Genomic DNA, 12,239 nt, shown 5'->3' with positions numbered 1-12,239 from the left:
ATACAGATATCTCACTATAATGTGAGACAGTTATCATCTGACAAGTTGAGGCAATCTTGTATATATGTGTGTATCATTATCATCATCATTGTTTAATGTCCGCTTTCCATGTTGGCATGGGTTGGACAGTTTGACATGGAGCTGGTCAGCTGGGAGCATATAAGTTGGTTGTGTTAGGTAAGAATTCATCATCATCATTTAACGTCTGTTTTCCATGCTGGCATGGGTCAGATGGTTTCATCGGAGCTAGTAAGCTAGAAAGCTGCACTAGGCTCCAGTCTATTTTGGCTTGTATGGTTGGATACCCTTTCTAACACCAACCACTCTACAGAATGTACTGGGTGTCTTGTGTCAACAGTATGGGTGCCTTTCACGTGTCACCAGTATGAGTGACCTGTATGTCACTGGCATGGATGCCTTTTACATGTCAACAAATATGAAAATTAAGTAATTTTGTCTTTAGCATGCAAAATTTCAGAATACAAGAGCATCATATAGATATTTCAATGCAATGATTCAAAATCAAAGGATCATTCATTAATCTTTTGTTTAAAACTGTATGTATGAACTTATTCAGTGGGGTTAGTAGGGATTTTTATTTCATGCTATCATGAGTGTGTTTTGGCATGAATGTCTGAAAGATCTCACCTCCTTCTGCCCAATGGGTGACTTTATTCGTAATCGTTTATCAGAACGAGGTGTGTTTTCATCGTTGATTTTTTTAATTCTCGCTTGCTGTAAATTATTTTGACCTCCACTTTTAACATGTCTTTTCTGAAGATTCAAGCAAAGGAAGGGGTAACAGATAAAAAAATGAAACAAAAATAGCAATACAAACAACCATTAATGGTAAATTTTACTGTCTAATTGATTCCAACATAAGCACATGGCCTCAAATTTTGGGAGTTAGTGAAATCAATCCCAGTACTTGGCTAGTACTTTATAGATTTTGGAGGGATGGAAAGGCAAAGTTGACCTGGGCTACATTTGAACTCTGAATATAAAGAGCTGGAAGGATTATTGCATGGCATATTGTCCTATATTCTAATGATTCTGCTAATCCACCATCCCACTTAACACTATAAAGAAAAGAAAGCTGGTTTATAGAATCAGATGTATGAAATAAGAACTTCCTTGGTTGAAAAACAAGAAAAGTTAGCAATAGGAAGGGCATTTGGCAGTAAAACAAAACCTCAATAAAGACATTTGTCCAAACTGTGCTAGCATGGAAAAAAGTACGTCTAAATGAATGATATATATATATATATATATACACACACACACACACATTGTATGTATATTTGCGTATAATATACTATGGACTCTCACTCTGACAATAGATGAGGGTTCCACTATTTCTTGCTGAACAACCAGATGGTTTACTTATTGTGATTAAATGTTTGTGTTTAACATAAGCTACCTCCCACCATCAAATCGACACTGCTTGTACACATACAGAAGTGTGCCACACATCAGATGTCAAAATGACTGCAGAGCAATGTGAAATGAAGTGTTTTACTCAAGGACATAACACACCACCAAGTCTAGGAATGGAAATCATGATTGTGAGTTCAACACCTTAATCACCTCTTCATTATGCAAGTATATATATATATATATATATATATCTCATCATCATTTAATGTCTGCTCTCCCATGCTGGCATGGATTAGATGATTTGACTGGAGCTGATGAGTTGGAGAGCTGCACTGGGTTCCAGTCTGATTTGGCATGGTTTCTACAGCTGGATGCTCTTCCTGGTACCATGATGCCCTTCTTAATGTCAATATATATATACATATATATATACATTATACATATATACATATATATATACACATATATATATATACACATGTATATATACACATATATATACACAAATATATATATATACACATATATAAACACATATATATATATGTGTACATACACACACATGCCCCTTCTAATGCCAAATAATGTGTATATATATATATGCACGTACACACATACATAATATGTACAACAACATAATATATAGTATTGCCTTGGTGTTACAGTGCTCAATTGAATCTGTCTTCCACAGAAACAAAAGTAGAACCAGGATTTCATTAAGTATAAGAATGAATATATACACACCCATACATACAAGGAAAAGGGAATGGAGATGGTAGGAAATTGAAAGCAATTAGTGTAAGGTAAATTTGCAGGTGAAGGGAAAAACTGTGAAGTTAAAACAAAAAGAAAAAAAAAGAACTAGGGAATGACTAAAAGAAGCAGAAAAATAACAGCAAGAACATTTATAAAGCAAAAGGAGAAACAGAAAGGAATGGCAATAGTAGAATAGAGTATGTTACCTGAGAACTGACAGGACTCTTCCGCTTGCGTTTGCTTGCAGATTTTGGCAGAGTGATGTCAGCTTTAAATGGACTTGGAATGTTCTGCAGCTCAGCAGGATATGTTGAACGAAGGTGAGCAGGGACCATAGTGTTTCGTCGCTTAATTTCAGTGAGCCGACTCCAATCATAAGTGTTAGGTTCATCCTCACATGCAAACATTTTGCCACAGCCAGCTGAAAATAAAATGGAACAAGAGTGATTTTGTGACATTGCAGATAATTGGATTTTTGCTTTGAGAGAAGATTCAACAAAGTTGTTTGTTTTCTCACAACTTTTGGCTCTCCAAGAAAGCTGAATTGCAACATTGGATTATGTCCCTTTAATCGCGCGCGTACGCAGAGGGGAAGAGAGAGAGAGAGAGAGGGGGTAATCCTGAATTGTAAATAAAAGTGATCACGTGTAAAGTCTGTCTGTTTGACTTATTGAAAAACAACAACATGACATAGATGTAATTGTTTTTCTCGTTTTTGAAGGAATGGTCGGTGTCCATGGCCTGTGTTATCTTTCTGACAACACTGGTCAGACTGATATGATTTATGTTCATATTTAGATATTATTTTGCAAGAAAAAGTGAGTAGGAGAAAATTTCAGAGGGTGACAAATTATGGAAATGGTTAGTGTAGGGTCTAAAAGTGGATTGGACTATTTGGGTTATTGGAAGAGATGCATGGGCTTTGGTGGGAGATAGTATGCAAGTAGCTAGGTTCAGGGGCTGCTGTTGTTGCTGCAGTTGAAGAGGCAGATTAAAGAGACAGCATGTTTTTGGGCCACACGTAAGCACAAACATAGCTGTGAGTATATGATATTCACTTTGAAACTACTTGGTTTTGAATTCAGTTCCGCTGCATGGTACATTGGGCAAGTGTCTTCAATTATAGCACTGGATTGACCAAAGCCTTGTGTGTGGATTTGGTAGATGTAAGCTGAAAAAAGACTGTGTGTGTATAAGAGAGAGAGAGAGAGAGAGAGAAAGAGAAAGAGATAGTTCATATTTTCCTCTATCTTCATGTGTGTTCGCTGGCTATAAACAATGACCTTGTTGTTTATGTACATGGTGTAATTAGTTTCCAGTTCTTTGTGTAACTATGCCTGTGCTGGTTATTGTCTTGTAGACCGGGAGATTATTACTTCACCAGGAAACAGGTGGTAGTTGGCATCAGGAAGGGCATCTGACCATAGAGAATTGCTCTAATGAACTCCGGTCTGACTCATGCAATCATGGAAAAGAAGATGAATGCATGTGTTTGTGTATATTTGAGTTTGCTTCCATGAAAGTTGCAATCAAGGAGGTATTTTAAATAGTCTGCAGATGTGAATTGAAAATTTCCTACGGTTATATTTTGGAGAAAGAGCTGTTACTCCACCAAGCAGACTCATTCAAGCTATAGAACATGGAATTGAACTGTTTATTAGGGACTCAATAAACAGGTAGATTTCCAGCTTTGTGATGTAAGAAGACTTAAATTTATGAGCTTGCATTCAGTGCACCAGCACCTTAGCATACAGTGAAATCTGCTGACTGACAAAAGTATCAAGGCATCCAATATTTAGATCAGCCAAGAGCAATCTGCAGGACTTTCTGAATTGAATGTCCAATGAAAAATAACCTTGAAATTTTTAGTGTGACCCACCTGATGAGTCATGTCTCATGCAATCCACTTTTCAATAAAGGTTACCCATGCCTAATTTAGGTGAACCAAAAGAGGAATAGTTCCAGACAATGGAATTTTTTTTTGGCTAACTTTTGTATAATCTAGGGTTTCATCATCGTTTAATGTCCGTTTTCCATACTAGCATGGGCTGGACGGTTTGACTGGGGTCTGGGAAGCCAGGAGGCTGCACCAGGCTCCAGTCTGATCTGGCAGAGTTTATACAGCTGGATGCCCTTCCTAACGCCAACCACTCCATGTATGTAGTGGGTGCTTTTTATGTGCCACCGGCACAGGTGCCAGGGGAGGCTGGTAACGGCCATGATCGGTTGGTGCTTTTTACATGTCACCAGCATGGAAGCCAGTCAGGGCGGCGCTGGCATCAGCCACATTCGGATGGTGCTTTTTACATGCCACCGGCACAGGTATCACAACTACAATTTCCATTTGATTTTTATAGGGCGACCTGCTGTGCTTGAGGAAACCTATTGAGTCAAGTACATCAAAAAAATCAAATGGGGTTTCAACTATCAAAAATACTATACTGAACTCTGATAGTGGATAGTCAAGTATATTTTTGGTATTGTAGGGTACTGCTCAAGGACTTATAACAGATGAATTGTAGACAGGAACTTTGCTGTGGGTTAGCTAGTGAGCTGGTCTGCAGTGAAGAGAACTTCCAGTTAGTCGGGATTTCTCCTAAGAGCAAGATGACCTATTGCTTTCACCCAGATGTGTCCAACCAAATGAAACTAAATAAATCCTTCATAAACATACTCTTGTTTTCCATTGATTTTTTTTGTTTACTTCAATATGTGAAGCGAGAGCTGTTGTTCTTATGGTATCACCAGTTATAGCTTTTGTTAAGCTATACACAAAAAAATAAACGGAGAACAAGGGTGTGTTTATGAAGGATTTATTTAGTTTCAGTATTCTTTTCATCAATTCTCTTTCACCCAGAAGAGTGATGAAAGGAAGGGAAATAACAATTGAGCAATTAGTCTGAGTAAATGGATACTTACAAGGTACTGGTGTCCTTGATGAAGTAGAGGCATTAGAAGCAAATGACTTTATGCTTGAAGTACTATACACACTGGAAGAGATTAAATAATTAATACATCAACTGTTTAAAATGTTGTGGTGAATAACCTTACTTATATATCAAATGGAAAAAATAAAGGAAACGCATAGGAAATGACAAAAAATTAAGACACATTCTTACATGGACAAGAGATGCAGGTATGGTTGTCTGGTTAAGCAGTTTGCTTCCCAACCACATGGCACTTTGTGCAAGTGTCTTCTACTGTAGCCCCAGGCTGACCAAAGCCTTGTGAGTGGATTTGGTAGATGCTCATCATATATATGCATTTATGTGAATGTGTGTTTATGTCTTTTTATCTTGACAATGCCTGATTGTTGTAAACGAATGTTGTTCATTTCAAGTATTCTGTGAAAACGTGTAAATATACAAGGCAGGCCAAAAGTCATGCACCAAAACTTATCTGCCTCAATAAACTCCAGCCAACCCAAGCAAGCATGGAAAAGTGAATGATGAAACAATGATGGTGACGATGCATAGAACCACAAATTTTGGAAGAAAGAGTCAGTTAAATAAATCGCAGTGCTTGAATGGTACTTTATTAATTCTAGAAGAATTAATGGTAAAATTGACCTTGCTCTAATATGAACTCAGAAGTCAAGGGCATGTCAGTAAATACTGAAATATCTTACCTGGTGTTCTAGTCATTATCAAGCATCAACACATAACATCTATATTCCACACTGGCATGGACAGGATGGTTTCCCAGGATCTGACAGGTCCAAGGACTGAATTGTGCTCCAAAGTCTGCTTTGGCATGGTTTCTATGGCTGGATGCCCTTCCTAATATCTGTCAGTTTACAGCAAGTAATAAGTGCTCTTGTTGTGGCACCAGTACTAGTGAGATTGTAATGCAGCTTAAAAGACTAAAGTCCCTTTAATTGAGTGAGACTTCAGTAGAGAAGGAGGTGGATTTATAGGAGGGATTAAATATGAGAGAAGGGGACACAGAAAAGAAAAGGTTTTTTGCAGCAGAGGAGCTACATCTACATGGATACTAACATTTTAGAAGAGAGGGTGGGAGTGAGTGTAATGGAGCTGGAAAAAGATGAAATAGTGGTGATGAGGCATCAAAGTGGACCCTGGTGCCACAACAAGGACACTCAGTGAGTAGAAGTGAATGAGGACAAGAGAACAGGGAGTGCAGGTGGATGGAGTTTGTGAGAGTGTATGAGAGAATAAAAGCTGGTTTAACGATTATGCTAATATCCAATGCACTTGCATTAGCAACATAAAAGTATCCCAAGCTGGACTGTAAATCATTGATGAAAATTCTATGAACTACTGTACATCCTAAGCTGTAGATAGAAATAAACTTGAGTGATATAATCAAACGTTGAGCCAACCAACCTTATTGGTGATAAGTTATAATCTTTCATCTTGTTACTGCTTCTGGACCTCAGATCATAAGGAACTTTATTTAATGTGCTTGAGGCACATTCCAAAGAGTCATCTAAAATTTAAAAGACAAAATTACCAAAACAAAACTGTTCATGTTATGACTAATCTATGTTACAATACGAACTGTGTTTCTAAGTCTAACCATAACCCATCACATGCTATCTTCAGAGCAAAATGATTTTCAAATAATAATTTTTTTAATCTTCTAGCACTGGTATGGTCATGTACTAAGGATGGATGAGGAGAGATGTGTGAAGAAGTGCCACTCCCAAACAGTTGAAGGAATCCGGGATAGAGGTAGACCCAGGAAGACATGGGATGAGGTGGTCAAGCATGACCTTCAAACGTTGGGCCACACAGAGGCAATGACGAAAGACCGAGATCTCGGGAGATATGCTGTGACTGCGAAGACCTGACAAAGTGAATCCATGGTGTATCCTACACCAGCTTCACATAACCAGCTCCAGCCTATTCAAAGTACCTTGGATCGTAGGACAAATAAAATTGTCAAAACAGCTGTTGAATGTTGCAAGACAATATGACATGGACTTGATACTGGAATTGGCTGTCAATGTAACCTGTCGTAGTTGTGGTATGACTTAATGGATGTGAGATGCTATCATTGTAATGTATTAATGTTCATAGAAAAGTGCACTAGGAGGAACAGTGGCTAATTGTGATTTTGGTTACTGCTGTAAATCTGGTTTAATCTGTATTCTAAAAGTACCAGATTTACCTGATGAACAACATCAATTATTTATACTTGACTGACCAGAAGTAAATTATTTATCCCCACTTAAATGTGGATGTTCTATTAGACAGTGGTTCCCAAAGTGGGCAGTGGAAAGATCCAGGGGGCAGGTTTGAAGAAAAATGGGACAATATTGGGGTGACCAAAATGGGACAATGGATGTAAAAAAAAAGCAAACAAAATAAAGGGGTAATTAGGTTAAGCTTTATTTGTGAAATACTGTTGTTTTGAATTTGTTGCAGAAATGGTCTCTGTCTGTGAAGGTGAGAGGGGGGGCACTAGAAATGTGGCCTTAAAACTAAGGGAGTGGCAGCCTGAAAAATTTGGGAACCACTGTATTAGAACAAACTATACTGCAATAGCTACCATGAGAGAAACTCTCATATTGGCTTTTAGTGCAAAATGCAATCTTGTTTCTAGCACTTGCAGGGAGATAAATCTCTGCCACCTTCAGCACCAAGACCACTAGGTCATGTGATTTTGAACTTCCTTGGTCTATCAGTGATGGATGTCTGACTGCTAGAAATAGCAGTAAATCATCTCCCTGCCAGTAATATATAGAAAAACAGTGCCAGAACAGGCACTGGTATTACAATTAGCCAGTTAACTTGTTATCCTACATGGCAACTCCTCTAAACGTTATGTGACAGTCATGGATTTGGTGAAGAAGAACAAGACAACCAGAAGAAATAGCAGAGATGCTCGATAGAGTATACTCTGTCCATCTGTTACAAGTAGAACTCTTCTATTTGAAACTATTACTTCATTACAGAGCTGGAGCTAAAAACTTTGATGATTTGCAAACAGTTGACAATATTCCTCAGGAAAGAATTTTAGTAAATTTTCCCAGCTATAATGTACATATTCCATTAGTGCAATTAAAATTTAAGACCACAAAGATAGTACTAAACATTAATCCAAAACTGTTTCTAGGTTAATGAGATTGACATGATGAGTATCTCAGTAAATGTTGATAAGTAAAACAAGCCACACATACTTACTGGCCCAGTTTGGTGATTGAGAAGTGTTAAACAATGCCATTTCTGCCTTCTCAAGCTGTTCATTTAATATCACAATTTTTCTCTTCATATCTTTACATTCTTTATCTGGAAATGAAACACAGTAAAATAAGTGTTGAGAATATGGTCCAATTCTTAAAATAACAATAGAGCTTTATATTTATGAAGGTACCTTATTGAAATTCACAGCTACTCAGGTTCCTAGAGTGATGAGCAACTAGTTGAAGGGTCAAAATTCATATCTCCTTCAGAGTGCTGTAGTGAATGGTTTAAATTTAAATTCAAAAGGGAGATTTTTATAAGGATGCCAAGCATTTAATCTTGTATCTAGGCATGGGTGTATGGTAAGAAGCTTGCTTCTCAACCACATGGTTCTGGGTTCAGTGCCACAGTGTGGCACCTTGGGTAAGTGTCTTCTACTATAGCCTTAGGGCGACCAAAACCATGTGAGTAGATTTGGTAAACGGAAACTGAAAGCCCCCCCCCATATATATATATATATATATAGATATGTATATATCTATGTGTGTGTGTCTGTCCTCCCCTCATCGCTTGACAACTGGTGTTGGTGTGTTTACATCTCTGTAACTTAGTGGCTCAGCAAAAGAGACCAATAAGATAAGTACTAGGCTTTAAAAAAAATCCTACAGTTGATTTATTTGACTAAAAAAAAAGAAATTCAAGGCAGTGCTCAAGTATGGCCACAGTCAAATGACTGAAACAAGTAAAAGAATACTGTTTCAACTAATGTGACTAACAAGTTGTGTGTCACAGTAAATGTGACACTTAACTGAAGTATCAGCTCCTATGGATGATATGGCTCTCATTAAAATAGAAGAATCATCCACAGATCTGGAAATTGAGATAACCCAAATGTGTGTATGTGTGTGTGTATAAATTGTAACTATTTCTAACCTCACTTTTAACATGCCTTTTCTGAAGACCAAACATAGGAAGAAAAAAAAACAAAAAAACAACAGTATGAAACAGTCATTAGTGCTCAGGTTTATCTTCTAACCCTATAATTAGTTCCAACACAGGGACAAGACCTCAAATTTTGGGGGTTGGAGTTAGTCGCATTTATTATAGGACTTGACTGGCACAAAGGAGGAAAGGCAAAGTTGACTTTGACAGGATTTGATCTCGGAATGTAAAGAATCAGATGTTCCAATAGGTATTTTGTCTGACATTCTAATATCAATAATTATGATAATAATAATCATGGTTTCAAATTTTGACACAAGGGAGGGGCTAAGTTGATTAAATCAACCCCAGTGTTCAACTGGTACTTACTTTTATGACTAAAAGGATGAAAGGCAAAGTCGATCCCAACAGAGTTTGAACTCAGAACATAAATACAGACAAAATACTGCTAAGCATTTTGCCTGACATGCTAACAATTCTGCCGGCTTGCCTCCTTACTATTACTACTACTACTACTACTAATAATAATAATAATGGTCTCAAATTTTGGAACAAGGCCAACAATTTCAGTGGAATGGGCAAGTTGATTACATTGATCCAGTGCTCAACTGGAGCTTATTATATTGACTGGTACTTATTTTATCAACCCTGAAAGGATGAAAGATAAAGTAGACTTCTGCAGCAATTGAACTCAGAAAATAAGGACGGACAAAATACCACAAAGTATTTTGCCCAGCATGCTAACGATTCTGCCAGCTCGCTACCCTCCTCCTCTCCCCAATAATAATAATAATAACAATCCTTTCTACTATAAGTACAAGGCCTGAAATTCGGGGGAGGGGGACTAGTCAATTGTATTGACCCCAAAATGATGAAAGGCAAAGTCTACCTAGGCAGAATTTCAACTCAGAACGTAAAGAAGGATGAAATACCACTAAGCACTTTGCCAAGCATGCTAACGATTTTGCCAGCTCACTGCCTTAATAATAATAGTCCTTTCTACTAAAGGCACAAGTCCTGAAATTTATGGGGAGGGGACTAGTTGATTACATGAACCCGTGTTTCACTGGTACTTAATTTATCGACCCCGAAAAGATGAAAGGTAAAGTTGACCACTACGGAATTTGAACTCAGAACATGACGGGTGAAATACCGTTGAGCATTTTGTCCAGCATGCTAACGATTCTGCCAGTTTTTCGCCTTAATGATAATAATAATAATAATAATTTATAAAAGATTGACATAACTCTTTACAATAATAAATAGACACTAAGAAGAGCATGATGCGATTTGCAATAGATTGTTTATTTAACAGTTTGAACAGTATTTTAACAGATCATCTGTCTTCTTCAGGCTCAAAATGTAAAATGAAAATAACCGCAGTAACACAAAAATTCAAAATATGAGGAAATCCTGTATTGCTATTTTGATAACTGATAAAAGAAAAAAAAAAAATATTTAGCTGAACAGTTTTTGTGTAAATGTCATGAAATTCGTCCATCATTTTATTCATTCTTTCAGGACATGATGTTAGTAATTCACAAATATATTTGTCATCATGCATTTTGAGGACTGAAAGTGTAGTGAATTACTTACATCATGCCCTGGAGGAATGAATAAAATGACAGGTGAATTTCATTACATTTAAACAAAACTGTTTAACTAAATATTTTTTTCCTATTTTTTCTTTCTTCTTTTTCCTTTTACCAGTTATGAAAGTGAAAACTGTAGCAATGCAGGATTTTCTCATTTATATTTTGAATTTCAGTGTTTCTGCAGTTATTTTCATTTTACATTTTGAACCTGAAGACAATCTGTTGAAATATTGGTGAAGCTGTTAAATAAACAATCTATTGCAAAATGCACCATGCTCATCTTGTTGTCTAACAACAATAATAATAATAATAATAATAATAATAATGATAATAATAATAATAATAATAATAATAATGATGATAATAATAATAATAATAATAATAATAATAATCATAATAATCATACAAGTTTCTTGGAATTTAGTCTGCTCTTTCTTCAGTATCTCCGAGAATGAGTATTTCTCTTTCTCTAACTCCATCACTTTCTTCATCAATCGTTCATTATTCTTCTTTTCTTCAGCATCACGCTCATTCACCTTGGCAAGGAGGTTATGTTCGTGTGTCTTGTAGTGTTTTATTAATTTCTCAAGGTTCTCAGTTTCAAACCGAGACTCTGAATATTTCTCATTGAGCTGAAAATACAAAGGGTCTGATAAGAAGTTGCCAGGCTTTGAAACAATTTTCCTGCAGCTTTTGGACAATAATGCATTGTACAATTTTTTTCCTTTTTGAATTGCATTTTGAAAGATTACTTGTGTGAACATACAAACACACACACATTATATACATGAGTACACATACATAAATTCATCATTGATATTTATACACTTGAATTTCTTTGCAGTTCTGTGTCTATCTTGTTCAGCATTATTTGCAATATGTCATGTAAGGCCTAACTACAACTGATTTTTTTAATAAATTCTTAGTGAAAATAAAAATTAAAACTACTACGTTCCCTATTACTGTCAACTTCCTATCAACTGAAAATAACTGATCTGACATAACCTGGTTTTGTACTGACATAGCAGCGTGAAGCAGGGCTGCGTGCTTGCCCCCACCCTGTTTGGCATCTTCTTTGCAGTCATGCCAAAACATGCATTTGGGACATCAACTGATTGTGTTTACCTCCACACGAAGTGGCAAACTGTTTAGTCTGTTGAGGCTGAAAGCAAAATCCAGGGTGCATCAGGTACTTGTCAGAGAAATGCTGTTTGCAGATGACGCAGCACTGACAGTGCACTCTAAAGAGCAAATGCAGCACCTCGTGGACAAACTTTCAAAGGCCCATCAGGAATTCAGTCTGAAGAAGATGCAAGTAATGGGCCAAAGTGTCAAGTACCCCACCACCATCAACAACTTACAAGCTGGAGGTAGTCCATCAATTCACCTATCTCAGCTCTACCATTGCTGATGACTTCTC

At 36.9% G+C, this 12,239-nt stretch overlaps 1 protein-coding gene across 3 annotated transcripts in view; it reads right to left on the bottom strand.

Annotated features, from left to right (window-relative positions):
* The window catches only part of LOC115217129 (COP1-interactive protein 1), a 59,362-nt gene that overhangs the window by 8,751 nt on the left and 38,372 nt on the right, over nucleotides 1-12,239 (bottom strand). For 2 of the 3 annotated variants that reach the window (XM_036507547.1, XM_036507548.1), the window contains exons 20-25: nucleotides 11,226-11,451; nucleotides 8,283-8,387; nucleotides 6,480-6,582; nucleotides 5,053-5,123; nucleotides 2,340-2,554; nucleotides 649-774 (exon numbers count right to left, since the gene is read on the bottom strand). In XM_036507547.1, coding sequence (XP_036363440.1) covers nucleotides 649-774; nucleotides 2,340-2,554; nucleotides 5,053-5,123; nucleotides 6,480-6,582; nucleotides 8,283-8,387; nucleotides 11,226-11,451 — 846 coding nt within the window. The remainder of the gene's footprint in view (nucleotides 1-648; nucleotides 775-2,339; nucleotides 2,555-5,052; nucleotides 5,124-6,479; nucleotides 6,583-8,282; nucleotides 8,388-11,225; nucleotides 11,452-12,239) is intronic. The other variant, XM_029786736.2, reaches the window with a different exon arrangement.

Source organism: Octopus sinensis, linkage group LG11 (assembly GCF_006345805.1).
Source record: "Octopus sinensis linkage group LG11, ASM634580v1, whole genome shotgun sequence".
NCBI lineage: Eukaryota > Metazoa > Mollusca > Cephalopoda > Octopoda > Octopodidae > Octopus > Octopus sinensis.
Note: the sequence above shows the minus strand (reverse complement) of the source record. Positions and strands in the feature narration are given on the sequence as shown.